The 27,452-nt window shown below is 47.9% G+C and overlaps 3 protein-coding genes, 1 long non-coding RNA gene and 1 other non-coding gene across 8 annotated transcripts; 2 read left to right on the forward strand and 3 right to left on the reverse strand.

Moving 5' to 3' along the window:
- Positions 1-1,226: 1,226 nt before the first annotated feature.
- LOC135401285 (membrane metallo-endopeptidase-like 1) lies at positions 1,227-14,538 on the reverse strand. 2 transcript variants are annotated; one of them, XM_064633582.1, is made up of 11 exons: positions 14,264-14,538; positions 14,152-14,190; positions 14,044-14,085; positions 13,336-13,353; positions 10,783-10,800; positions 10,070-10,099; positions 9,764-9,781; positions 8,990-9,007; positions 4,774-5,212; positions 2,349-3,585; positions 1,227-1,596 (listed from the first exon to the last, which is right to left on the reverse strand). In XM_064633582.1, exons 1-11 carry the CDS (start codon positions 14,379-14,381, stop codon positions 1,246-1,248), a joined length of 2,328 nt encoding a protein of 775 aa, XP_064489652.1. In that variant the 5' UTR covers positions 14,382-14,538; the 3' UTR covers positions 1,227-1,245. The 2 variants fall into 2 exon arrangements, with proteins under 2 accessions (XP_064489652.1, XP_064489653.1); XM_064633583.1 differs by lacking the exons at positions 13,336-13,353; positions 14,044-14,085; positions 14,152-14,190; positions 14,264-14,538 and having other exon boundaries at positions 10,070-10,604; positions 10,783-10,801.
- A 1,639-nt stretch (positions 14,539-16,177) lies between these two features.
- LOC135399945 (uncharacterized) lies at positions 16,178-21,756 on the reverse strand. 2 transcript variants are annotated; one of them, XM_064631680.1, is made up of 4 exons: positions 21,507-21,756; positions 20,892-21,342; positions 17,729-18,905; positions 16,178-16,580 (listed from the first exon to the last, which is right to left on the reverse strand). In XM_064631680.1, the coding sequence occupies exons 1-4, from the start codon at positions 21,592-21,594 to the stop codon at positions 16,218-16,220; spliced, it is 2,079 nt and encodes a 692-aa protein (XP_064487750.1). In that variant the 5' UTR covers positions 21,595-21,756; the 3' UTR covers positions 16,178-16,217. The 2 variants fall into 2 exon arrangements, with proteins under 2 accessions (XP_064487750.1, XP_064487751.1); XM_064631681.1 differs by lacking the exon at positions 21,507-21,756 and adding an exon at positions 21,424-21,484.
- Trnaa-ggc (transfer RNA alanine (anticodon GGC)) lies at positions 20,098-20,170 on the forward strand. The gene has a single exon. It is a non-coding gene; the product is annotated as a tRNA-Ala (tRNA).
- A 597-nt stretch (positions 21,757-22,353) lies between the features above and the next one.
- Positions 22,354-24,237, forward strand: LOC135399946 (uncharacterized). Its single transcript, XM_064631682.1, has 2 exons — positions 22,354-22,506; positions 22,803-24,237. Exons 1-2 carry the CDS (start codon positions 22,471-22,473, stop codon positions 23,907-23,909), a joined length of 1,143 nt encoding a protein of 380 aa, XP_064487752.1. The 5' UTR covers positions 22,354-22,470; the 3' UTR covers positions 23,910-24,237.
- Positions 24,238-24,265: 28 nt separating this feature from the next.
- LOC135399947 (uncharacterized) lies at positions 24,266-25,555 on the reverse strand. Of its 2 annotated transcripts, none has more exons than XR_010424462.1 (3): positions 25,384-25,555; positions 25,001-25,141; positions 24,266-24,510 (listed from the first exon to the last, which is right to left on the reverse strand). It is a non-coding gene; the product is annotated as an uncharacterized LOC135399947 (long non-coding RNA). The 2 variants fall into 2 exon arrangements; XR_010424461.1 differs by having other exon boundaries at positions 25,332-25,555.
- Between the last annotated feature and the right edge of the window lie 1,897 nt (positions 25,556-27,452).

Below are 27,452 nucleotides of genomic sequence, written 5' to 3' on the forward strand. Positions count from 1 at the left end.
CCGCACCATACACAACAGTTTACATCCGCATCCGATCCGCTGAGCAAAACGCACCATCCGCATCCGATCCGCAAAAATCCGCACGTTTCGAAAGGCGCGTAAAGACCGCCGGAAGCATGTTGGTATAATTTCGGATGCCTCCATGCTGTCACGGAAGGACTCAGTCATGACGACAAGCAAAGGTAAACCTTTCAACAAACGCGATATGGAGAGACTTCTGGAACGCGTGGAACGCTACCTCGTCGGTGCTCGAGCGGTTCGAGACGCCAGAATGCCTCCTCTGCCGTCTTGCCGCCGTGCATGGTCAAAGGTGAACCAGAGCATGCGCTCGCTGTCGGCTGTCGGCGCGCAATACTAAATAAATTGCGGGTGGAAAAATGACAGCACGCGGTATATCCGCATCCGATCCGCTACCGATCCGCTGCCTTCGTATCCGCGTCCGATCCGCATCCGACCTCGAGCCATCCGCATCCGATCCGCACACCGCAGAAAGTGCTAAATTTTCATCCGAATCCGCAAGTATATTGCGGATATCCGCGGATATCCGCTTCCATCCGCGGATGGTGCAGGGCTCTAGCGCGAATCACGAATGACATCGAATTTGATCGGACGAAGGCGTAATCTGAAATCTGTTTATTTCCCTGCCTTTGCTTTCTTATAGTTGCTTATTTCCCCCTTGGGATGAAGTACGTTTGCGCTTCGGGCGTTGTCAAAGTACACGCGCAGTGACATGTACTTTATACGTGTAATAATAAAAATAATGGCTCCTAATGTTTAATAAAACGGATACGAGCAGTGGCGTAGCCTGAGATGTTTTCGGCGGGGGGGGGGGGGGGGCGTTCACCCTCTCCCACATTTAAAGTTGTGTAGTAAGTGTAGTAAAACTGCGTTAGCGCCGCGAAGCAACTGTGGCCAGGAGCGGCGTAGAGACGCAGACAGATGGAAAGAGGGCAGCACAGTGTGTGGTGGGATTCGAACCCACCCCCTCAGTTTTAGTATATCGTATCGTTTAGTATCGTATGTCTCTGCGCACGCGCAGAATACAAAGAGCCTTTCGCATTGCGCTATCTCTTACGCACGCAAAGGCGACAGCGTACAGTCTTCCCAGGTGTTTCGGTAGTGTCTTCGTTGCTAAGCGACCGCGAAGGTGTCCTGGCATGCAGGCGTCCTGCTCTACTGCGTCCGTTACATCACGGGACAGTCATACGACAACAAAGCCATTGCTGCGAAAGTGGCGTAATTTTATTACATAGTCTCGCAAGTCTTTGCAGGCCACATCGCATCGTTTTTAGCGCATTGAAATGTTTCAAAGAAAGCAGGAAGATTTTGCATCGCTATATGGCACAGTGACCTTGCTGACAGTTGCGTGGTATTAGTATCATAGTCCTCTCGACAGTGAATCTGGCAGGAACGTCCAAAGAACAACTCTTTGGCGTGCTGGTCCGGAAGATCAGTCAGGGAAGCAGTCAGGACCATAGCACGCACCGTCGAGAACACGATCCAATTCAGGTAAGAATTCCCTTCCACTTCATGACCTCTGAGCTTGGAATACTGGCCCAGGTAACACGCCATGCTCTTCTTCATCGCAGTTAGGGACTGGACAAGAAGATTCACGCAGGATTGGTCAGTGGCACAACTACTGCTGAGCGCGAAAGTATACCAAATGGGAGCAACGGACATCCCCGAAACGCGCAAAGCCGGACAGGCAAAGCGGGTAAGTGTGATTAGAATGCAGTTATAGTCTTCTGCACAGTTATGTAACGACATTGGCACACAAACCACAACACTTAACACAAGCACTTTCAAGGTTCTGCCTTTCGTCACAGTTGCATTCACGGCAGTTTTCGTTGCTTAGGCATTATACACAGCCATTGAAAGCGTTTTGCCATAGGCATGAGCGCCAGATCACTTTGTCGCTGGCTCACAAATGCACTCTAACTGGGGTACTTACTATGGCCTATTCCGAAAACAAGATGCACACCGGCAGCACAACAAATGAAACAGTTTAGAAACAGTCAAGAAAACACATGGCGTTTTGGGACCCTCAAGGGACCTATCATTTCGAATGAAAAAGTGTGACAATCAGCTGTCCGCTGGCAGCAGACCGGAGCGCAACAATGTTTTAACTGAAACCTTTAAACAGCCAATAAAGTATGTTGTGTTGATCTGTGTGATTGGACGGTGTCCCCGAATGGATATTCCAGGGTGATTTTTTCGGCAGCTCTCTGATGGATGCATTTCGGAATATCCAGGACGGGACGGGCCACAAATAATCTCAGCATCTATCCCTCGTAGTTGTACCCACACCAGACTCAATACGGCGGAGAGAAAATCAGACGGAAGCTTACCTGTTGAGACCACCAGGACGGCACCGCACCTTTTTCGTCCCTAAGAATTGCCTTGATAAGAACTTCGGAGAAGGTGACCCCCATGGACGCGTAATTGATGAAGGAGTCTTCCTCTGTCTCGTAGAACACGGGGGGCACCATGAATCCTACTGGCGCAATGATCAAGTTGTTCTTTGGCAGAAACTGTACTTCTTCGGCCAGGACGCCTGCCAAAAGTTGATGTTGTCGGCGCACCTCCTTGCGGTGTTCGTCTGGCACGGGGTATTTGTTGCTTTTTTGTCGACGATAAGCCAGCATTTCAGCGTAGTTTATCATAAATAGGGCCGTCATATTTGGAGCATCCGTCAGCAACCCTTTTGTTTCAGGACTGATAGTCTTCAACTTAATTGCCCCCAGACGTTTCTGTGCAGCTGCTCGGGTGGTTTCGTCGAACAATTTACTTGCAGCCAAGCTCTCCATCAGTTCAGCGCGGATGTGGTCAAAAAATTTTTGAAATTTACTGATCTGGGACAAGCCTACGTGTTTGTCGGCAACGAAGGTAACAAAATCGCTGTCCAGCGTCTCGAAGGTTATCATCACACAGGTATAGTAAGGAACTGCTTTTCGGTTGAAGTGCGACTGCAGCAGGTTTGCCGACGCTCGCATCACTAGGTAAAGTGACATTGCTCGCGGATCTCCAGAGAAGATGAAGTTTACGATATTCTTTATGAGTCCGAAGCCCTTTATTATAATAGCCTTATGCTCGTGCAGCTTCATTCTACTGACCTCGATATTGGTATTAACTGTATCGATCCAATCTTTAACGGCCAGCTTCTTGGTGACAGTGGGTAGGTCGGCGACATCCATAACTTCTGGAAAGGTGACTTTTCCTTCCTTTTCTCCAGATATCTCGTAGAATTGGTCGTCCAAACTCAACACTTTGTGACACTCGGGCTTACCCATCGTTGCGTCGATAGACTTGATGAAGTCACAAACGTACTTCTCGAAATACTTGCGAGTGCTCTCTTCTTGGTCGAACATGAGCTTTGTTTGCATTGATATTCCAGGCTCGATCCAGATAGCGGCAGAACCTCGGTTATCTACTATGAAGATTGAGAGGAAGGTGTCGATTCCTTTCGATAACGTCATTTGCACCATTTTGGTGAAGACACCGAGACTGTAATTGATTATACTGTTACGGGAGAAACCCAGGCCCTGGAAGGTTTTTTGTTTCAGGAGCTCCGTTGGCTGTTCCTTACTGTAAGAGAAACGTTGCGTGCGTCGTGACAACCATCGGTAAAGCGACAGTAGAGAGTTCTAGTACATCGTACGCTAGCGGCCTTACGTACGCAAAGGCAATAGCGTACGATGTACTAACACTACTAAAGTCGACTAGCCGATCTGGAGCGTTTTTCTTTCTTTTTTGCTTCATGGTGGAGAAGGCTTGTTCCAGTGGTCGATCCGGTTGGAATCGCATGAGTCACTAGTTGTTTGAGATTCAATCGTACCGCAACGGAGCGCTCTTTCTTGCGGCGCTCCAATGAAGCCCTACATGTTACCTTCGAATTTTGCAAGGCAGAGCAGCAACGAGCAGCCGAGCTACCCGGGTGTGGGCAACGAATCTCGCCAGCCTCCTGGCCGGGGCGTCCCTCCCGAGGGACTATGTCCCTCCATTCCGGACTTCGTCCGTTGCTCTCTATAGGGCTCTTTGGGTGCTCGCTTCAGATTGACTAGTCGAATTGGCCATAAGAAAGCAAGCTATAAGGAAGCAGCTGCCTTCGAGCAGCACATAACACGCTGGATTGGTACGCGGTAAGAATGAAGAGAATAAACGATTATATGCTGTTGCTTGGGCGTTTACAGGTCTACGTTAGGCACTGACTCGAACAAGCGACACGCGACGCGCTGCAGAATTTGTCGCTGTCGCGTCTGGTCATGGCGCGACTTCCTGGTCCATCTGAGCAGCGACATTTCGTCGCCGAGAAACGATGTTTTTGGAGAAGCAATGCTTATTTTATTCGAGCTAAATTGTAAATTGCCATAAATATATCAAAAATAGTATTTCATTCGTCAAAACGAGGAGAACTTGTACCGAAGGTGCTATGTAATATTCGCCGTAAACGCAGTGGTTGAAGTTCCCAACGCCACGCCCACTTCTTCGTCTGCTACTTTTGTTGGTTGCCCTCTCCACCCTTTCCCTTGCCCACGCGTTCAGTTCTTGTTTCACGCCGCCAAATCTAGCTGGTTTTGTCAAACAGGCAACGAACTCTGCGACATGCTACAAAATATCTACTGGGAGTAGATGCAGAAATATTCAGCCGCGACAAAGCTTTTTTGACGCTCGTGTGGCGGCAGTGACGTAGATTTTGTCGCTTCTCGCGTGTATCTGCCGCATGTCGCTTGTTATGGAATTCGGGCTTTACACAACTCACATATCTCAACTTACGTGTTCAGCTTATAGCAAGTCCTGTAGAAAGTAACGACGTTGAAAAACGTGTCTTTCTTCGCTTCCCCAAGCTTGTATCGGTGGAAGGTCTTGTTTAGGCTTGCCATGAGATCATGTTTCAAAGCTCCTTTCGTTGTCTGGGCTTCGAAGTGCTTCTTCAGCCAACCACCACAAGAGTATTGAAAGAAGTCTTTGCAAGGCGAGACTCCCTGGGCGCGCATTAACTCCGAGAACTTGTTGGCTTCTATGCATTGGGTGCTCTGGCAGCTGTGACGTTCCTCAGATTTAAACATATTTATTAGCTTGCCGGAGAACAAGATTGTAAGGACGATGACGCAGAGTAAGAGGGTAACGCCACCTCCGATAATGACGGCTTTGGAGCGGGGCCGCGTTGCTGCCTCTTCTGGTGCCGGTTGTTGGGTTGGCTTGGCATCTCCGTCTGCGAGGAGTGGTTCAGGCCTTAAGAATATTGTACGCGTGTCACGCGGTTCTTCATTCTGCTTAGTGCGCAAACTCTCCGTGGGAGACTGACGTCGGAAGATGGAACTGCTGCTTTATGATCTTTAAGCTCACTGTAATAGCATACCGTGTTCAGCATTGTAGTCAGCATAGTCAGTAGTAGTCAGCTATAGTATAGTCACAACATCCGACAAAAGAAACATGAATGTTTCGCCCAGAAGAAGAACAGTCTCTGTTCGAAATATCGGCGGCTTGTCCTGAGGCAACTCCCTTCCTATGAATGTTTCTATGTTGTTCCAGCCTCGAACATCAGTTCTCTCATGTTCAACAGTTGCCGCTTGCGCGGATCCCGCCATATGATTGTGTGTATGAGTGAGAAAAATGTAAGAGTGAAAGGGGGGATGAGTGAGAGAGAGTGGTTGATTTGTCCCTTCCGATGATGCGCCCTTGGAAGTCGTTGGTGAGGTGTGTTCGCTTAGCTCACTGGACCTTTTCCATATTCGCGTCGCCCCTGGCGGCGAAATGTCGAACGCCGTGTCTTTCCCCCCAATAATGGTGACGCTTTACGAACTGGCACGTATGTTGCATGGGAAAGTAGCAAGAAAAGATTGGAAGAAGAATGCGGAAAGAGTGAAAGCGCTTTGTACTCATTACCAGACCACAAACGTCCGCGTAACCTTGAAACCGATTATCTCCCCACAATGAACATGACAGTCGCCCGCAGGTGGGTCCATGGCGATGTTTTCCGCTCAAAGATGGCGGACTCAAGGGCTGGGCATGCGCATACGCGTTGTCGGAAATGGTCCATTGGTAGAGCCCTGGACCGGAAATCCAGAAGATGTGGCAGAAGAGTCCTACAGCTGGCTAACCTTTTCGGCGACTTCCAGCTTTCATTGAAAGAGGTCGCCCGCGTTGGGTTCTGTGTATTCACACGAGCGAAGCATGTCCTTGAAACCATCGCTATCGGAAGTACTGGTATGTACAGTCGCTTGTTCTTTCTCTCCCTACCAGAATTTTATTGCTGCGTGGGTCGCTATCATAAAACATTGGCACGTTTCGTAACGGTTTTCTTTAAATCTAGAACAGTTGACTGTTTGCGTCTAAGATAGCTTTTTAGTTTCCTTCTGTCTCTTTTTGCAACGAATTTGACACAAGGTAAAATGCTGGGGAGGGATGTGACGTAAGCTGGTAGGTACAATCCCTACAGTTTGGAAACCTGGGGAAGCTGCCCTTCTCGCGTGCAGTCAGTGCCAGCAAGTCACACGAGCGAAAGTCATGCCCTGTCCATTGTGAGCAAACTTGATCCCCCATAATGATGAAAGAGGGAAGTCACTGAAAAGGTTAGCCAGCTGTATAGCACTCGAGCCCGCAACTCGAATTCCCATCTTGATCTCCCGTATTTGCTAGCTAGCGAAATCTAGAGGGCGGGGCTTAAAGGGAGACTTCGCAAGGATTCGAAAAAAATGAGGTGAGCGTCATACCGAACACTCTTGATACCGAATGCAACATTCGCATTCATTTTGTACGAGTAATTACTGTATAAGTAGTAATTTTCGCGAGGACCTATTTTTCGCGAAATTCCCGAACGCCCTTTTTTCGCGAATTTAAAGTCCCGCGAAATATTCGAACCAATGACAGAAAAATACGTGAAAGAAATATGTAAGAAATTTGATCCAGGACACTGAGGCAACTTATGTATACGGAGTTTCTTACGCTGTTACACTGCATTGCCTCGCAAAGTGTTCAGTTCGCCTGTAGTCCCGCCTTGACGTACGAATCCCGCGCGGATGTAAGCCTCCCGTGATTCCGGTTCCTTGTAAGCCTGGATCATCCAGCAAGCGCGTATGCACTCTGCCACGCGTATAGACCTTTGCAAAAGTTGTCGCATCACTACCAAGTGCCAACCGCACCTGCTCGGTGCGATGACAGGATGACGGCAGACAGGGCAATTGGGCAATGGCACAGATACGAGCCGAGTAAAACCCCCTAATCGCATCCCTTGCAGTCAGAAGTGCTCAAAAGGAAGACAAATCGAACGAGTTACCCAGTTGTGATACCTTTTATTAGCTTCTTCCAGGAAGTTCAAGGTGGATGGCCCCTAAGATGCAGGGTGGACGCAGCACGGTACCGCGAATTTAAGGTTCCGCGAATAATTGCCTGATCCTGGCTTCTCACAAATTCGCGAATTATTGAGCCCGCGAATTTAAACACTTATACAGTAATTCCTAAAAGATGACAATACCAAACCGAAGCCAAAATGCAAAGCGCACAGCGGTTCGCCCAGAGGAAGATGCATGACGTCACCCAGCATTGTAGTCTGCTACGAACGCTACGAAGCTTGCATTTTCCATGCCGGATGACGTCAGCAGTGTTGCTTTCAGCGCCCTCTTGCTTCACAGAGGCAAAGCGCTCACTTCGTAATAATTCGTTCGAATAAACGATATTTCGTATGTATGTTCCTGACACCCCAAGGGTTACTGCTATGTCACAATCTTTGTGGTGGTTTTGTTGCGGAGTCCCACTTTAAAAAATTAAGGAATTAAGAAATTTACGGAACGGTAAAGCTTTCGGTACTCGAAGGCCATCTCGCATACTGCCAGCTTTCTGGCTGCGACAAGTCCTTCTGAAAAGTGTCGGCAAATCCTATTTACGGTATTGTTCTTCACTTCGATTTTGCACTTCCAGTGGCACAGACAAAAAAAAATGCCAATTTACAGTGCATATAATGCCACATTTAGTGCCTAAATCGGGATTATTAGGGCCTTTTATGTAGGCGCCTAACACAACGTTTTTTCTTGCCTAAAAATCCGGGCTCTACCTATAATACTCTACAGTGTTTCGACGACTATCTTCAGAAGGGTGAAACAGTTAAAGCAGCATACTGAATGTAGTTTGATCTGGCGGAGGCTTTGGAAGAAAAACGGCGTGAGAATCTGCGGAAGGGCGATCTCCTTTGGCGGGACTGTGCACCAGCTCGCAAACGGCAGGCAAGACAATGTAGGTTCTGAAGGATACGCGATTTGAATGCATTGAACATCCGCCGTACTCTCCGGATTTTTTCCCCATCAGTATCGTTTTTTGTCCCCTTCCAAACCTGAAAGAAGCTTGAAAGGAGCAGCCGAAGCGCATTTCAGAGAGCAGACGTCGGATCTCATGATCGATTTGCTAAGTGCGTTGAAGGTGAATGTCGAATTAGTGACACGTAATAAAGGTTTACGACTCTAGGTCACGATCTTCCTTGTCGGGCGCGTTCGAACGCGCGTAGTACAGCTCCGGTCAACCTGAACATAACACTGGAAAAAAATGTGGTCTCATTTCCCAGCTCGAGAACAGCTACCCTTGGGGCACTGAGGGAATATTAAGTGAACAAAACCCTTGTGTTCAATTAAGATTTCCTCATGGGCCCAAGGGTTGCTGTAATCGCGCTGGGGAACGAGACCACATTTTTTCCAGTGTTGTTATTAAGTTTGACCGGAGCTGTACCTACTGCTACTACTAGAAGGAATTGGAAGCTGAAGAAGGAGGCTGAGGAAGATGAATTGTTTGCGTTTATTAGGGTTATTTCAATGCCTCATTCAGAGTATTGGGGAGCCCTCCTAGACTAATGTCTAGTAGGCGCAAACGCACTCCCATGCCCAGAACAGTGTTTCTCGCAAAGCGCAGTGACGACCCTTATTTCATTTGGTGCTCCAAAGCGCTGTAGTATCCTAGTACCCTAGAGTACCCTACGCCGTTCGAAAACATTCTAATATCTTACCTGCGACCTTGGGTTGTTCTGAAAGTAAGGAAAGTACAATATGTGAGACCCCATTGTTATTCGCTCCGAGATTGAACGGTGTCGGCGCCCTGCGGAGAACGGAGAACTACCGTAGTGTGGACGCGTCGTCTGCTTTTATACGTTTACTCCGCATTCAGTGCAGTAGAGCATTGGGGAACCGAACAGTACCGTACCATAGCGGCACAAGTAATATTCCGGTGAACATATACACAAGGATTACGGAAAGGAATAATGAACACCGGCCTACGTGTTATCCACACTAGAAAGGTGACAGTGCCGCCCCCTATAGGTCGATCTCGCAGCGAATAGTGTGCACGGTGCTTGACAAAAGTTTACGGAAAGTGACACGCTAGCAGCGAACAGGACCATACGGGTTTACAGACATGCGTAGGTAACCCAGTCACCTGTTTGCAAGTCCGTGATACGCAGGCAGCGTGTCACTCCTGATGAAGGAGCGTGTTCCGTAAACTTTTGTCCGGCACTGTGCAATCACATGTTTTCATGCGAATAGCCGTGCTTGTCTCGAGGTGTACAAGGGTCCATCACAATAGCGATTTTGCCATAACCAAACTGATTCCAGTGCTAAGGCATTCTGTCGTATCGCGTTTGCAAAGACATTTGCTAGGGCTATGCGCTAGCCTGCGTTGCGTGATCATCGGTTCACAGGCTTCTGTTCTACGAACGATAACACATATTTGCTTAGTGATTTTTATGGTCAATGTTCGTGCCTTGAATACCGTCGAAATATCTCACCTTCGGTCTTGGGTTGTTCTGAAACAGAAACACACCAGGAACCTGTGTGAGTCTCTTCGAGTAAAACCAACTCTCAATCCAGTTCTCTATTTTACGGTTGCAAGACTAAGCGAGAGCCTGGACGTGCTAGTCGTGCTATGCAGTAGGGCTAATCGAGGCGCTTGAAGCATGTGGGTGGTGGCATAGGAAACCATCAGCCGACATCATAAATTTGAATAGGCGGTCCAACGAAATACGCCCCAACGACACTACGAAGTGTTAGGCTGAGTTCCTTAATTACACAATGTTGCTGTACCGTTGTCTTACCTTCTGTCTTACCTTCTGTCTTAGGTTGTTCTGAAAAAGAAGAAAGAGTGTCTTTGACATTCCGGGTAAAATGAAACATTTTCTGTTGATCGAAAAAAAAAAAATAAAAGAAACCAGGTAGTTCGGTACTCACCAGCTGGTATAGGTACCTAAGTACCTCTGTACCTCTTTTTTTTGTTTGTTTGTTCGGGAGCTCACCGCCTGCTCAAGTAAGCTTGTAGCAGGCGGTGAGCACCCAACACTGAGCCACACATGAAAAGAGGGTCACTGAAGATGACGACTTTATCGATACTAAATATATAATGACGGGCGTGGAGGTGAAAGTGAGGAAAGGAAGATAACTGCCACTTCCACATCAAAAGGTGGCTATAGTGATGCTGGAAATAGTCTTCCGTTACGGGGTTGCATGGTAGAAAGAGCTGGCGGAAGCAGGACGTCGACAGCTGTGCGCTAATGCTTGGATTAAGTTGGACAGTTCACACTGGCACGTACTGTTTCAACGACACCGTCTTGGATAGATAACGGCAAACAAGCCCTGCGTGTTACCGCGTATAGGAGCAAAGCATATTTGTGGCGTTCACAGAAAGTCATGTATGTACAAGTGATATGGCACAGGACAAATCTTGCTCCACCGTCCAATACAGCGTCTTACAGGTATGCGTTGAATGAAGGAGTACGGCGGCAGTTGAATGTTATGCTAAGTAGTATCTTACCACTAGATTTCGATTGTCCTGCAAAAGAGAACGAAATATCTTTTACTAGCAGTACCAAATACAGACGCTTGCATAGACAATGTCACACGAAAATACGCAGTGTGTAGAACGGTCTAAAGCTAGAACCGCATGCCACGCTGTGATTGCCACGTGAAATATCAAGCTGCTGCTGACGCGCTCCAGTAGGCGCTAGAAACCGGGTCTGCGTGTGAAATTTTGCGCAGAGACTATTACCACCACCACGAACTACCTACCTACTACCACCGCCACCACCAGAGATACGCGCAATGCGGTTCCAGCTTAATATAGGAATTGGCCAACTGGCCCGGCCAATGCCGCCTAGATGACAGAAGGCCTACGCGCTCTTTCAATTGACGTCACGCACTTGGCCCCACTGTCGCTGTTGGGACTTCACCGACAGCCAGCGTGAAGAAGAGAACAGCTCCCCCAATGAAAATGTGTGACAGCCGGTTTAGGTGTGTGACATCATCGAAAGGGTGCCCAGGCCTTCTGTTATCTAGGTGGCAATGGCCCTCAACGAGATAGAGAGGGTAATAGAGATAAACCTGCAGCCATATGTGAAGCCCATATCTGATGGCGCCATGTTGACCTCACCTCGCCTTGTTTGAAAAATGGCGGACATTAGGGACTCATGCGGTGAGAGTCTTAGCGCGCGTACGCTTCGAAATTCCGCGGCATTTATTGGTTCCGTAATGCCGCCTGCAATTTTTCTCAAGCCTACAGATTGATATACTATGATAGTCACATAACCAAACAGTGTGATAGCAAGATGTATGAATAAGACCACCAGAGAAATCGTTGAGGCCGAAAGATAGCGGAATTTGGAACGTCCACGTGTCAGCACCCCGTCTTTGGCGCTGTCTGATAAGAAACCGGCTTTCTAGCGAATTCAGCCGATTGTAATCGCACGCCGTCACAACCTTCGTGAGCAAATTAAAAAGCGACGTGAAGACTGTTTTTTCAATCAGTCGATCCGCCTTTTCAGAAAGAGCTGGCACCACCGTGCGGCTAACTGGCGAAATGGAGTGGTTCTCAATAATGGCGTAAACCAGGGATTTCCCTACACCCCCCTCAGGGGGGGTGTACACCCTCCCTGCATTTTGGCAACCCCCCCCCCCCCCCTGAAATTTCTCAGGTAACCCCACCCAGCTCGGCCACCAACACGTTCTGGTAGTGAGTCCGGCGCAGCGAATTACATCCTGTACAGTCAAACTTGGGCTGTAGGACCACAGTCATGCAGATGATCGTACCATGCATTTCTCCAAAATCATTTTTAAGTGACGGTTCAATGCATATATTCCGCGCATATACGAGCAAAAATGCGTGCGGGCACGCAAACTCAATGTGGATCATCAAGAACCATTTGCGCCCAACTCAATCAAGCGAAGTATTCTGCCTTTTTCGTCTAAGGTTTTCATCGTTGGTTGCTGGGTGTTCATTGAGCTTCGTGAGACAATGCGCTAGGCTTTTTTCTTTGCCGGTCGCGTGATTATGCATCTTAATGTTGAAATGCCGTTCATAATGAATCTGTATTCTACTGTACTGTGTTTTAATGTAATAACATGTACAAATAAAACGGGAAAGCTGTGCAGATATGTCACCATTGTGCCACGATTCCTTCCGTGTCTATGAAAAATTGGAACCTTCACCAAGCACCCCCCCCCTCCCTTGAAAGCTAGGCACCCCCCAGCAGTGAATTTCTGGGGAAATCACTGGCGTAAACCCATGTGCGTGCGGTCTCATCTTTCCATAAAGGGTTCATTGGGCATGATCCCTTCATGCGTCCGGTCATGGAGCGTCCAGGATGCCACATCGTACCTGGGGGTACTTAGCTGTTATCACGGGCTGGAACAAGGTTATTACTGGTGTTTCTGTACTCGAGCAGCGAGCAAATACTGGACTACTTCTGCTGTGTTTGCACGGAAACTCATGAAAGCCAAAATTTTACCCCGCCCTTCAACCCTTGTACTTTGCTTTGTAACTGCTGAGCGAACATCATCTTCAATCAAAAAGCCTTCCGCTCAATAGGATCACGAAATGTTGCCTCTTACCGCAAAAATATGCGACCCGATACCATGTGCGTACGTGATGGCAGACGGCGATGGCTAGAGTCCTGATAGGATACGCCACAGTCTTGCGCATGCCCCGTTACCATTTTATGAAATGGCGACGAGGACAGCGCGCTGCAAAGGCGTGCACGAGGATTGTTCTTGAAGGCGTTGTTGAGGTCGTGCGCGAGGATTTCACGTAGTCGAACCTGGACTGTAGTATATACAGCTTGTTGCGCAGAACTACTACTATGACAGGGACAGAAAGGACGAACGCCGGCGCTTCCACGCGTGTGCCCCTGCCACGCGCGTCCCTGTCCGAGCGGTTCTACCATACAAGTCCGATCATCTACGTTGTTAAGACCGCAGCAGATTTTCTGATACAAACATACAAATTCTGGTACAGCCCAAGTCTTACAGGTGTGCGTCATTGAATGAGGGGGTATCGCGACAGTTGAATGTTATGCTAAGTATAGTAGCTTACCACCAGGTTTCGTCTGTCCTGCAAAAAAGAAAGCAAGATCTTTTACTGGAAGTGCCAAATACTTAAGGTGCCTAAAACAGGTGCTTACATTGATGATGTGACACGGAGCTAAACTATGGAACTGGCCCTGCACGTCGGCGATTACGCCGAAAACGAAGTAACGACACCGAAACTGTTCGTACGTTTTCGCGCAGTAGCAGTCACCGTAAGAGACGCATAGAAGAAAAGAAAAACAAAAAGCGACGTGAACAGAAAAATTGGTCACTTTTTCAGTCAATCAATTGGCGAGGACAGCATGCCGCAAAGGGGTGCACAAAGATTGTTGTTGACGGCGTTTATGAGGACGTGGGCGAGGATTTCACATAGCCGTATGCAGACTGTAGTAGATACAACTTGTTGCACAGAACTAGGGTACTATGACAGGGACGGGAAGGACGTACAAACTCTCGTAATTACAAGTAAGTCATCCATAATTTCATTCTCGCTATACTAATTACTTCCAGGTCAGTCCCGCTATATAACTCTTGTAGGATGCAATCCAGTACCATATTACCTGGTATTATTGAAATCATTAAACTGGCACCGTTCTGGTCACCACTATGTGCCACACTTGCATGCCACAAAGTACATTACTTCTATCGAGTCAGTTATGATCTTTGGCAATGCGTGTCCTTTCTGGAGTAAGCAACTGGAAATAAGATGACTTACTTTCTCTAGTACTATTTTTCCTTCTGGAGTAAGCCGTAGAATCTGGAAATTAGAACCGTTAGTCGCATCACTTTAAAGGTTCCTATATGCAATTCCTATATGACTTACGATCTCTAACACTGCTTCTCCTCCTGGAGTACACGGAAGCTGAAAGTCAGTCAATAAGTCAGTCAATTTGTAAGTGCCAATCTCAGGGAATCGAGCCGCTGTAGCGTTTTACCTCTTCGTCCTGTCGGCTCCAGGGGCCGCCTTGTGGTACGTGGTGATGCATCGTGAATCTCGCTCTTCGCTCGAATTGACACCTCACTCTTCCTTCGGCGCTTCAAAGCAGACTGCATGGTTCAAAAGACGGAGACGAAATGAGCACGATGAAAGCGGTAGGCGTTAGGTCGGCACTCCTCGTGCTCTACAGTTCGTTGATGTCATTTTCGTCTCGTGACTAGCGCGTTCAGAAACGGAAGTTTTATAACGACTAGCAATATCGTCCTCGAGAGCAGTCGCGTTTTCAGCATTATTACAGCAATGACCGTTTCACGTGCTTTTTTTTAGTACCATAAGTTAAGTAGTCGTTAAGGAACAACACCTCTTGACTGGCACTGGATACAACAATGCTACAACAAAGACTCTGTATACAAGGAAGCTCATTCTTTTATTCGTCTAATCTTTAATCTCGTCCGCCTATGTGCCAGAAGAAGAAGAATACTACTTAGGTTCTGGACTCCCCGGATAAACCACGTAGTGGTAGTACACCAAGTTATTCGATCTGCTTCAACTGGCAGCAAGCTCTGACAGTTGACGTGTTTGTCCCTCGAGGCCACCGTCAACTACTGACACGACTTAAGACCAGGGCACACTATTTTTTGTGTGTGCGTGTGGGGCGGGGGGGGGGGGAGTCCAGAACCAATCGACCAATCGTAGAAAGAATGGAACATATATCGAGTAAGGCTCGCAGGAAACCGAGCTCCGGTTCCCCAACAGCATCTTTTGTCATTCCCCTTTCTTTCCCAGATGAGTCAGAGTCTGGAAGTGACAACAATCGCTATGCTATAATCCTAGAGATGCCGCCAATTCAGTCAAATCTTCGGGATAGTGATATCACACCGGGTGAAAATTTTAGGGCCGATATCGTTGGGGAAACCGGAGTGCTATAGGTTTCAGGGAAGTGGTGCTGGAACAAGCCAGCGACAAGGAACCCGGAGTAAACCACGTTGCTCGTCCACGTACTCTGTCTGTACCTCAAGGACAACACACCATATGATCATTCTTAGTTTCAAGCATTTTGGGGAGCCAGCGTTCAGAGGCATACCCAGATGTTCGTGAAAGATGGTAGAAACCAGTTCTGTGGCAACCTGAATAACGGTCTTCCACTTTGTGCTGCTATTTGCCAGTGGTGACTTGACAACCTACCCGAGGGTCACCTTCGCATCTGGCAACCCATTGGATCACCCTGTGACATTTCCCATTCCACTGCATTCCATGCCTGTGACATTTCCCATTCTATTGCATTCCATTCCTATGATATTTCTCATTCCATTGCATTCCATTCCTATTACATTTCCCTTTCCATTGCATTCCATTCCTATGACATTTCCCTTTCCATTGCATTTCATTCCTGTGGCATTTCCCATCCCCAGTGCAAAGTCCAGCTTGAAAGAGAAATCATTGAAGCGGTAGAGCTAGGAAGTGGTGGTTCCACACGCATCAGCGAAGCATCAGCCTAATGGACAGAGAATTCGAATTTTTGCTTTGTTCTTAGCCACCCTGACTTCAGATATCTAATCTTGAGCATTCCTAGTGTTTCTCTTCTTCAGCCTTCTGACATACCTGTTTGTTACTGGTTCCTGCGCGCATGCGTGCTCTTGAGAGTAGCGTTCGTTGTGCCAGTGTCATCCTTTTATCGTCTCCTCTTTTCGCGCTAAATTCTTCAGTAATCATGTACCAACTAGCCCAAGAGCCCACGCTTCTGTGACACTTTTTTTTTCCGCCAGTAGCTCCTCTTCTGGGTCCATCCAGAGCCGGTCCCAACAAGCCATTTCTCATCAAGCCATTTTTTTTCGCTCGTAGCTCCTTTGCGCCTCCTTATAGCTCCCCTTCTGGGGGCATTCTTTCCAGACCTCATTTGTACTACATCATATATATTATATGGTCATTGTTTATCATGTGTAACCTCTGCATTACATAACCTTGCATGCCTTGATCGGTTGCATTATGTCTATGGCATTACATTTAAATGTTTCGAAGAAAAGTGGAACGTTTCGAACGGCAAAATTGCAGAATGGTCTAGCAGGCAATAGCGCCGGTTCCTTGTCGAAGTCGATTCGGCAGCGCCATTGGCAGAATCGCCCGAAAAACAATTCGGTTGCTCTCCGATCCCGCAGATCGGCAAGAGTCGCAGTCAGGGACAGGGCTCGGATGGTAGAATACAGGAGCTGCTTCTGGTAGGTGAAATTCTGCTCTGCGTCCGTCGCCGTGCCATTCGTCAGCTGAGAGAAAAGATCTCCGAAACATGTCGCTCTCTCCTCGAAATCAGTTCGTGTCTGAAAGTGAAACTGTCTTTAAAATCATCAGTGGCATCTTCTTCTAAGGAGACCCAAAGGAGTCCCCGCACACAAACATGGAATGAACCGATGTTGCATCATTCATTGCCATGCATATAAAGCAAGTGCAATGTATAGTCTCGTTTCAATATTTCGAGTTAGCTCTTTGGCGTGCGCTCTGTTTCTGTGTCCTTGTTAGCAGACGAGGTTTTCAGCACTCTCAAGTGTACTGTGAGCGAACCAAGTAGGCTCCTTCAATCTGCCTCCACACGCCCTTCGTGCTTCGCTGAGCTTGAGGAGGAGCTTTTTCTCCCAGAGCACGCCTGAGAGCGCTGCACTTAACGCACGCAAGCAGTTAGTCACGTGGGATTTCTTCAAAATTTGCTGGCTCATGATTGGCTAACGACAGAAACGTAGGCTTCACAACGCGCTCCGTAAGCATAACCATCCATAACAGCTCGCGTGGTTCAGTGGTTAGCGTGATGTCCGTATCACGTCGAGACAGGGAGGTACCCGGGTTCGAATCCCGGTGCCGGCTGTGCTGTCTGGGATTATTTCCTGGGTTTTCCTCAGACGCTTTCAGACATATGTCAGCACAGTTCCCTTAGAAGTCGTCCCAGGACGCACATTCCCCCAGGGCATTAGTCGTGACGTTGCACACCTTGCCGACAACGGCAAGCCCTTTCACCAGCACCATTTCAGTTAATTTCATTTTAGTTATTTCCCATTCAGTACAATGGGCGGTGTACTGAAAAAAGCTGCAAAGGCAGCATGATGAGCCCGCCGAACGTTCGGTTGACTATTAATTCCACGGTTAATCTCAGAACACGAAAAACACCCCCTATTCGTAGACGTCTACCACATCGTCCAACATTCGCGTGCTATATAGCTGTTTTATGTTAAGCCTGGTGGAAGATACGTTGGATACTCAGAATGCATACTCAGAGTACAATACGCGCAATACGTAAAATGACGGACATTAGGTACAGTAGCGAATCCAGGGGGTGGGGAACCCCCTCCGCCAAAACCACGGCCTGGATCCGCCCCTGGTTATGTATGGAATGCCAGGAGGGAAATGATCGAAAGTTCTAGTAGGGGTCTTCAGGTGACAGTAAGTGTGTACCTGTCAACCCCGTTCTAAGACGTACCTGCGGAGCCCAGTTAGCAAGCGCTTTGTCTTCAGCAGTGACCAATGTCATCAACTCCACCAGGCGGGTTCCCACAACAGAGTAGTTGACGAAGTCATCGTCATCGACATCAAAGTAGGCAGGCGGCATCAAGAAAGCAATGGGTACAGTGATGACATTAACGTCAGGTAGTAATTCTGCTTCACCAGTCACTTCTACGTCCGCGCTAGACAGCTTATGTTCTAGGTCCACATTCATGCTCCTCTTGCGGAAGGCTAACATACTGACGTAATTCTTTATGAAGTCCCAGCTCATATTAGGCTGTGGCGAGTGCGGTTGCGCTGCAACCGTCAGCAACTTCGCCGATTCCACTTGCTTCGTCGCTACCTGTCTGCTCACCTGGTCGAGCCATTTCGCAGACGCCAGGCTCTCTACCACTTTCGCACGCACCCGTTCGTAAAATGTTCGGAAGTGCTTGATGCGAGACTCTCCCACGTATAGCTTGGAAACAGCAGTAAGGAAATCGTTACGGAAGAGCTGGCGTGACAACCTTATGCAGGTCAGGTGGGGAATTAAGGGATTAAAACGAAATTGCAGCAGCGTCACAGAAATTTGCAGCATCAGGTAGAGCCACAAATCCGCTGGGTTTTCGTTGAATATAAGCTGTATAATAGCTAGTATTTCTTTCTCATTCTCCACGACGATTGTGCCTTGCTTACCGAGCTCCGGTCTTTGTACATTTGCACCACGGTTGATGGCATTGATCCAGTGTTCGATTGTGATCTTGTTGGGAACTGTTGGCAAACTTGTAACGTTAATCGCTTCAATTAAGTCATCCCCTCGAAGATCTGTGATGAATCGAAAGTTCAAGTCCAGATGCAACATATTGTCCCATGCTTGTGCGCCGTATGCTTTATTGATGGCTCCTATGAAGTCGGTCATGTAGTTGTCGTAATAGGCCTGCTGCTCTGTGCTGTGAAGGAGTCTCTTTTCTATGGACTTGCCGGGCGCTACCTTAAACATTGGTTCCCCGTTGTATTCGACGACGGAAATGGAAAACAAGGTGTCGATCCCGTTTTTCAGGCTTATGTGTACGACGTCGTCAAAGAGGTCCAATGACGTCTTGGACGGTGGGCTTGAAGGGAGGCCCATGCTGCGGAATAGTCTGCGCTGGAGCACCTCTATTGGCACCTCTTTACTGTAAAAAAGGCAAGGAGCGCGTCATCAATATCAACGAGGTTATCTTTCGTTTTTCGCCAGTTTCGGTGGATGATATGTAACTAATGGGACTAATATAAGATGCTTCTACGTGCATCAAAAGCACTCCACGCAATGTCTTCACACGATAATCCTCCTGGGGAGCCCAGCGCTATGTGAGTGTGATTGTCGCATAGGCGTGATACACCGGTCCATGAAGCGTAGAATATCGACCTGTGGAAGTGGTTCGACAAGGCAAGTATAACGCCCCCCCATAAAGTTTCCCTGCACAGGAACACTGGCGCTTCCCGCCGTTCTAAGCAACACGTCCTAGTCCTTGAAGCAAGGGCGGATCTAGAGGGAGGGTCCGGATGTCCTCACTTCCTCCTGAGTTTCTGTCTTCACATATACCGTTTAATTGGCCCTACATCGCGTGTATAGCGTGCCTGTCCATGGCTGGACCCCTCCTCAGAAAAATCGTGGATCCGCTCCTGCCTTGGAGCAACGCAGTAAGGCGAGGCGCAAGCGATTGCGTAGGATATTCGGTCCGAACGACAGGTTTCGCTCCGTTCACCGTCACCCAGGCGCCGTCTAATCAGCTAATGAATGGAATTTCAAGAACTGTATATAAATTGCGGTATATGAAGGTAATGATTGTGCCTACTGAAGGAGACGTCTCAAGTTAGGCTGTCGTGTAGTTGGTCGTTATGACATGAGTCATTGTATGCCTCGTAATGTCCCTTTCTGTTGAACATGAAAGAACTGATGTTCTGAAGCTGGAACAACATAGAATGAACAAATACATACAAAGCCTCAGTTTGCCTAAGAAATTAACGATGAAAGATGAAAGTCACTGAAAATCCCCCACATCTTCTGGATTGCCAGAAGATTGCCGGCAATCCAGACGATGTGGGTTCGAGTCCTACAGCTAGCTAACCTTCTCAGAGACTTTCATCCTTCATCGTTAACTTCTTAGGCAAATTGAGGCTTTGTATGTATTTGTCCCTTCTATGTTGTTCCAGCCTCAGAACATCAGTTCTTTCATGTACAACAGTTGCCGCCTGCGCGTCGATCCCGTCGTATGAATGTGTGTATGAGTGAGCAAAAATGTAAGAGTGAAAGAAGAATGAGTGAGAGAGAGTGGCTGGTTTGTCCCTTCAGATGACGCACCCTGGAAGGGGCTGAGAAGGCGTGTTAGCTTAGCTCAATTGGTAGAGCCCTGGACCGGCAATCCAGAAGATGTGGGTTCGAGTCCTACAGCTAGCTAACCTTTTCAGTGACTTCCATCCTTTATCGTTAATTTCTTAGGCAAATTGAGGCTTTGTATGTATTTGTCCCTTCTATGTTGTTCCAGCCTCAGAACATCAGTTCTTTCATCTTCAACAGTTGCCGCCTGCGTCGATCCCGTCGTAGGAATGTGTGTGTGTGAGTGAGCAAAAATGTAAGAGTGAAAGGAGGATGAGTGAGAGAGAGTGGCTGGTTTGTCCCTTCAGATGACGCACCCTGGAAGGCGCTGAGTAGGCATGTTAGCTTAGCTCAATTGGTAGAGCCCTGGACCGGCAATCCAGAAGATGTGGGTTCGAGTTCTACAGCTAGCTAACATTTTCAGTGACTTTCATCTTTCATCGTCCCTTTCTGTGTTCGTTTCGTTTCTAGTACACTTGTTCCAGTTGAGTAAATTTAGATTTTTGTTGTTTTTTTGATGGGAAGGCGGGAAGGGGGCGGGGGCTAGGTTGCATTGCCACAACCGTCAGTCCCTTTTCGGACTACGCAGGGAAGCTTTTGTGGAGTTCAAGGACTTTTTCTAGTGCTCTGGAGTGAGTTTCAGAGTCGGAGACTAAAATAAGGAGTAGTTGCAATCTTTGAGACTAGCAGCTCCAGTTACTTTTTCTCAGAGCGTGACGCGACACAAGCTACGCCGAGCACTTATTCCTGCATCCCTTCTGTATGCGTGTTACGACATGCACAAGCTGTAGTGTCACCGTACCTGACAAAGTCGTGACATGACCTGTAAAAGCTGATGACGTTGTAGAGGTCATCCTCCGCTGGACTCCCAAGTACGTACTCATGAAAAGTACTGTTGAGGGCGATCAAGACGTCGTTATCCCAAGTTCGCCGCGGCGTGTCGACCGGCGTGTCGACCAGCAAGTCAGCCTTGAGCCATCCGCCGCAGGAATATTGAAAAAAATCTTCGCAAGCCGAACTGTTTTTGGCGAGCATCTTTTCAAACCTGTTATTGGCTTCTTGACATTGCCTACTTCTGCAGCTGGGCTTTACGTCGTCGCGTTTGACCGTACGCTGGAATGTGCCGGTCAGAAAAAGGGTAAGTGTGATGATAAACGACAAGCCTATGACCCATCCTATGATGATAGTCACGGTTTTGGCAAGAGACTTCCTCGGTTCTTCTGTGGCAGATTGCTGAGACTGTTCGTCCACGACTGAAAGAACAAAACAGGGGGAATGCAGAATATACAGCGACGTCAAGTGCCAGCGAAAAAGGGACGTCATACAACACTTACAGAGCGAGAGAAAGGGTGACGAAAGATGTGAATAAACCGTCATTTGCTAACTCTATATGAGGCGTATTTCTTATCGTGCTTACGTCTGGAGGTGTCTGCGACCCGACTAGCTCGCCTGGAACGGAACGATGGTTCACTTCGTGACCGTCGCCTCGCCCGTGTTCCCTGCATCGTTTCTTCTTCTTCTTCTTCTTCTTCTTCCACCACTAGGAACAGTGGCCACCAGCCACACAGGGCGATTGGCCAGGGTTTGGTGCGGAGTAATCTCTAGAGGCTCATGAGACCCACGGTGACATGTTAGTAGAAGGAAGCCATAGCAGAGGGGAGGGAGGAAGCGGGAGGGTTTCTTCTTCTTCTTCTTCTTCTTCCCACGGAGAAATAATTTTTCAAAGGTTCAGTTCCGGTTCCGTTCAACTCGAGAAAAAATTATTTTGGTTCGGTTCAGTTCCGCTTCGGTTCAACTCGAGAAAAAAATTGTTTTGGTTCGGCTCAGTTCCGGTTTCGATCCCTGCTTATGACTCGGAAAGCAACGAAACATAGTTCCTTCTTAAGTTCTGTTCAGTGTAGTGCGGACCAGCTACCGTGGAATAGTGGTTAGGATGATCGCTTTCCACTGCGAGACTGGGAGGTGACACGGGGTCGAATCCTGTCACAGGCTGTGCTGTCCCAGGTTTTCCCTGGGTTTTCCGAAGACTTTCCAGACGAATGTCGGCACAGCTCCCCCTGAAAGCTCCCACGAAACGCCGAAAGCTCAATAAAGAACTCGTCTAGAAGGCACCGTTAGAGCTGTGTCATCAGTGGCACAGCCCTTACTACCTGGTTCCTGTCGTCGGTACGGTAGTGTGCCTCACAGATGTAATCTAACTTGCGCCTTTTAAACTCCATGGCTGACTGCACCAACCCGCAGGTCAACCACTGCCTATGGTGAATAAGAGTGAAGAGGACGAAGAACGTGACTGTCGCACTCGTTCTCGTTCCATTTTAGCGTTGGACGTGCTGAAGGTTTCGTAGGGGCCACGAGGACACCTGGGTTATTCTAGTCGGAACATGACTGCCGATTTGGAATCCCAGGTGGAAATACAGGTATGCGACCTGATATGACTTTCATAACGTTTTAGTGGATGAGGCAATTAAATATATAGAAGGACTGATTGAAGTGATATGAGTTGACTCCTTGTCAATGACGCCGGCGACGGCAAGCTTTCAAATACCCCGTAACAATGAGATGCTCGGTACCCTTCCATACAAAGTGTCTTCAGCACGTTTGGAGCTCTTGATCACGATGCACGGAAATGATTTAACCTCTGAGTGTTCGCAAACAAGTGCAGTCTGCAACGCTTGTCGTCCGCGGGCTTCAAATTTTCTTCCCGTTGCTTCAGGGCTGTACTTCATGGAACTTCCAGCGGTACAAGAGGGGAACTCTGACTGCCCACTACAACACCGTGTACGGATCAGTGACAAGAATCTTTGCCCTTCCCTGCATCCCGTGGCTCCCGAAGGGTCAACGGACATTCAGGAACGTCTGCGACTTGCTTTGCGGGACAACCGTGCTAGTGATTCTCAAGTTTTCCTTGGTGTACCAAGTGTTACAGTTGGTCGTGCCAGGCATTAACCGTTGCTTATTTGTCAGCATCCCGACTGTCGGCAATTACAAGTTCCAATCCCTGCCCGGCACGTTGATCGGCGTCATTGCGGCTGACTTATTTTGGTCCAACAAAGCGGTCCTGTGCCAACTTCTCGAGAGCAGCCAGCCGCCGCGGGCAAGAAATTCGTGCTTTGGATGGCGCATGATAGTGGCACTTGAAGTTTGCCTCCCTGTGCTATCCATGTACACGGCACGAGTGATATTCTACTGGGCGTCTCGTGCCACATCTATGTACTTTTCTCTCCGCGCAGTGGAAAGCGTCCTTTGTCTTGTACACATGTTCCTCGTACTGTCCATCTTCGAACTCTTGTGCCGGGCTGTGTCACACAAGCTTGAACAAACTGCGGAGAAAATTGATGTAGCTAAGGCGGTCATCACGCGCGAAGAGCTCGTGAAGCTCACGGAGCAATGGGACCACTATACATTCTTGATGCAAGACCTCTGCGGTACATTCGAAGTTTTCCTCTGGGTGTGTGGAGCATGGATGCTTCACTGCTTCTTAGCGTTCATGACCATCACTCCGAATTGGATGGGTAACTTTGCGTACCAGGCGCCTTTCGAACAATTAGTCTTCGTTATAAGAACTACATTCACGGTACTGCAGATCTTCTTCGTGATGATGGCGATGGTGCAGCCAAGACGGTCTCTACAAGACGTGACCATACTGCAATCGAGCGAACACGTAACGTTGCACATCGGCGTTCAGAGGTTCCTCTGGAAGATAGAGCATTGTCAGGCAACGACTTTCTTCAAAAACATGCGTCTGTCCTTCATCTGTAGTGCCTATGTACTGACAGTAACCTTTCTGATAAGGCTGAGTCTGCACAAGAAGGTATCGTGAATATAGGAAAAAAGTCGATGCAGCTTTGTTCCTCGAACGCCGTTGAAGTGCAGCCAAATTGAATTAAATACTACGACGGAGAAATAAACAATTGAGAAAATCTAATTGATGTTTAGTCCTTGCGGATGACTGAAGTGCATCAGCAACTCTTTAGCGTCCTCGATCAAGCTTCAGTTGTGTCCGAGCGTAAAATTTCGGTCCCCTAAAACAGTTCGTAGAATTTTATAACCGCCCTTCAGCATTCAGAAAAGCAGCACTGTCAGTTGGTCAACACCGTCATACAAGAGAGTTCATTAAAGGCCTTGACATAGGCGTCACAACGTTAACATTATTATCACGAGACAGTCGTAGTTGGTTCTGAAAATGTTTTATGTCTCCAATGGAGGGTTCTTAATTATGCTCTATATTCTCTATTATGCGCTCTTGATGGCGTCGAAATCGTTACGCGGGTCCGAGAGTATTTCTACAATCGCTGTATGTCGACTCGACGAGACGTTGTATAACACAATACTTGACTCCAATGAATGGTTCAGTTGGGTACCATTGTTCGGGGGTAGAGCCTGGTAATCCAATGTTGTGTTTGCGGATCGTGTGGTTTCTCCTGAAAAGTGATGCATTTTTTCAATATTTCGAATTCAATCACCCTGATCTAGCTCACAGTTCACGTTAACGAGGCATCCAGGAATTATGCCCCATAGGCTCAATATACTCTGAAAGTGTTTGGCAAACGGAGGCAAGAAGGATGCTGCGGTTTCCGAAATTATGCTAGCTCTTCAGTGGATATATTGGAGATATCTGGAAGTATATTTGTACGCTGTGCTACTGCGCAGGAATTGGTGCATCAAAAGGTCTGTGTGTTTCATGTATCACCCTCAGTTATAAAAAAAAGTCCTCTGTTCTCTTCAGCGGGGCTGAAATGCTCACTGAAAATGACAACTTTAATTAGACCATATTTGTTAAATTTGTAATTTGGTGCAAGACACTTTTTTTTCTTCTAGCGATGCGCTAGAAAAGCGTTTTCTAACAATAATTTATTCCGACGAAGTAAGCAAATGTTGAGATAGGGTGACAGTGTTTCTGAAGATGCATACCTTTCTGTAGATGCCTAATGAGCAGCAGGACAGAAGCAACGACCACAGCAAGGCAGAGCAATCCCCCTACGGCGTACAGTAGTGATCGCGCTTCGCTCACTTGAATATCGTCTGTGTTGAATGGACTATTTTCTGCATTCGCTGCAAATCGGCATAATTCCTAAGCACATCTTAGCACCATTATAGGAGACGCCATGAAAATGTGTGGAACAAGAAATTACGGTGCCCATACTGGTCCTTGTAAGCCCAGATGTAATGAACCATTAAATGCCTTGTACCCCTATGCCTTCACGCATCCTTCCCTATTGATAATGTCGTGCTGCATGCTTACATAATTCCGGAGACCTGTCTAATGTACATTCCGACGTGGCACTCATGGTTACCTTCATGCTTGTAGTTCCACTCATAGTTCAATCGAAGAAAATCGTAGCTCATCGTTGGACGGCACCAAGGTGACTCTTCTTCTACTTCTTTTTGACATAAACTATGTCCCACATAGCCATATCCCATAGGGCAATTAATTGGCCATGGACCATTAGCAGATGTGAAGGACCAGCTCCCGTGGCTCAGTGGTTAGCGCGCTGGCCACGTCTCGTCGAGACTGGGAGGTACCCGGGTTTGAATCCCGGTGACGGCTGTGCCGTCTGGGGGTTTTTCCTGGGTTTTCGTCAGACACTGTCAGATATATATCGGCACAGTTCCTTTAGAAGTCGGCCCAGGACGCACATTTCCCCAGGGCGTCAGTCATGATGTTGCCCACCTCTGTGAGGCCGACAACGGCGAGCCCTTCCACCACCACCACCACCACCTTGGTGAGATAAAGGGTGAAAGTCTCTCTTTCTTCTCGGGGTACGGTGATACTGGGATTGGCTCCATGACTGTTACGTCATAACATATTCTGCCATTGTAGACGGTTCTACATTTTTAGTTATTGACGATCTGCGGTTGCAAGCAGCGGAAATTGTAAGTTTGCGCAATTTCATTACAGACATTCCGGGGTTGCGCGGGGCAGAAGAAGACAACCCACCGGATCTAAGCACACGCAGCGAGTACCTCAGCAATCAACATGTATCGCACAAAAGTACCCATAAATGAGTAGTTCCTAGCAAAAACAGATCCTCGAGGGTCATGCACCATGATGGGATACATGCACTCTTTCTCTTAGATATAAGGACATCTAAACCCGACGTCACCAGAAAGCATCCTGGACTATGTCCGGCTTGTTCATTCAACATATTCAGCATGTATGCTGAATATGTCAAACATGACACCTCTAGAGTTGCTGGGTCCCTCACTGATACCTCAATGGTGTGGTGTCGCTGGACTCACAGTGGTGAAACCAAAATCCCCATTTTATTTTGTCTTTAAGTCAATCAATCAACGACACACCTCTTGGGGGGGGGGGAGTGAACAAGGGACACGAGAAGAAACACGTATAGACGGCACGGGCACTTGTCAGGTTCCGCACTCCCGTTTTCTTCATGTTCCACCAACAAACACAAAGGTTCACCTGGCTCATGACTGTTAACAGAGAGCGATTTTTAGGCACTAACACGTAGCGACCTTCGTCGCATATCGTTCTATGCCAACGAACTTTCTGAATCGTAATTGTTTTATCTTCCGATTGGAAGGAAAGTTGATACATAAAAAGGTGCGCACCCCCTTTCTCAGGTCATCAAGAGACACAGCGGTATCTCCCGCGATGATGATTGGCATACTGCGTGTCATGCGTCCAAAGAGCGCCTTCTGTTAGTGCCTGAAAATCTGCTCTCTACACATGACACTTCTGTCTCGGTGATGTTATCACATTGCGCGTGACGCAAAATTGCGTCAACCTTTAAGGAAGTCTCTGCACACTGTGAACTGAACGAGGATCTCGGGACTTTTCTGAACTGCCGAGCTACTGCACTCCTGACGGCTCCTCCGTCCGAACGGACAGGCCAACGAACGCCATGCCATGCAAGTACACAACTAGTGGCAGAGGATGATCCGGAGTACACTCTGGCTGACGGAAGCAGAATTGTGATTCGAAGCGGAACTCGTTTTCGCATTCGTTATATTATATTATATTATTCGCTATATTACCATAGGGACTGTTCCTGGCAGCGCGTGAGCATCGTAGCGCGCCGCTCATTGCACAGGCACGGGCGGCGCCCCAGGACAGTTATATTTGGGTATCAACCACGTTGTTTCCACAGGTACGTTTGAACTGCAAAGCGACCCACACGACATGCATCCAAATCATGTGGATCATGTTTTGTTTGAGAACGCTGAACGTAATGCGGGGCAAGATTACACGAATGTTAAAAGGTGTACGTCGTGTAAGTTCTCGACGGCCCTTTTGTAAGGATAGGGTGAAGTGTCTAGTGTTTTGGGGAAATCTTGCAAAGCTTTCAGTGCAGGGTGCCCCGGTTTTTCATAACCCCGTGCTGTGGCTACTGCCAATGCAAGC

Source organism: Ornithodoros turicata, chromosome 7 (genome assembly GCF_037126465.1).
Source record: "Ornithodoros turicata isolate Travis chromosome 7, ASM3712646v1, whole genome shotgun sequence".
Classification (NCBI taxonomy): Eukaryota; Metazoa; Arthropoda; class Arachnida; order Ixodida; family Argasidae; genus Ornithodoros; species Ornithodoros turicata.

Coding starts and splice junctions, on each gene's coding strand:
- LOC135401285 (XM_064633582.1), bottom strand. CDS start 14,381: ATGCAGTCTGCTTTGAAGCGCCGAAGGAAGAGTGAGGTGTCAATTCGA. Junction 14,086..14,151: donor GAGAAGCAGTGTTAGAGATC/GTAAGTCATATA, acceptor TCTAATTTCCAG/ATTCTACGGCTTACTCCAGA. Junction 1,597..2,348: donor CGTCCTGGTGGTCTCAACAG/GTAAGCTTCCGT, acceptor CTTCTTGTCCAG/TCCCTAACTGCGATGAAGAA.
- LOC135399946 (XM_064631682.1), top strand. CDS start 22,471: ATGACTGCCGATTTGGAATCCCAGGTGGAAATACAG. Junction 22,507..22,802: donor AATCCCAGGTGGAAATACAG/GTATGCGACCTG, acceptor CCGTTGCTTCAG/GGCTGTACTTCATGGAACTT.
- LOC135399945 (XM_064631680.1), bottom strand. CDS start 21,594: ATGCAGGGAACACGGGCGAGGCGACGGTCACGAAGTGAACCATCGTTC. Junction 21,343..21,506: donor GGTCGCAGACACCTCCAGAC/GTAAGCACGATA, acceptor TTGTTCTTTCAG/TCGTGGACGAACAGTCTCAG. Junction 18,906..20,891: donor TCATGTCACGACTTTGTCAG/GTACGGTGACAC, acceptor CCTTTTTTACAG/TAAAGAGGTGCCAATAGAGG.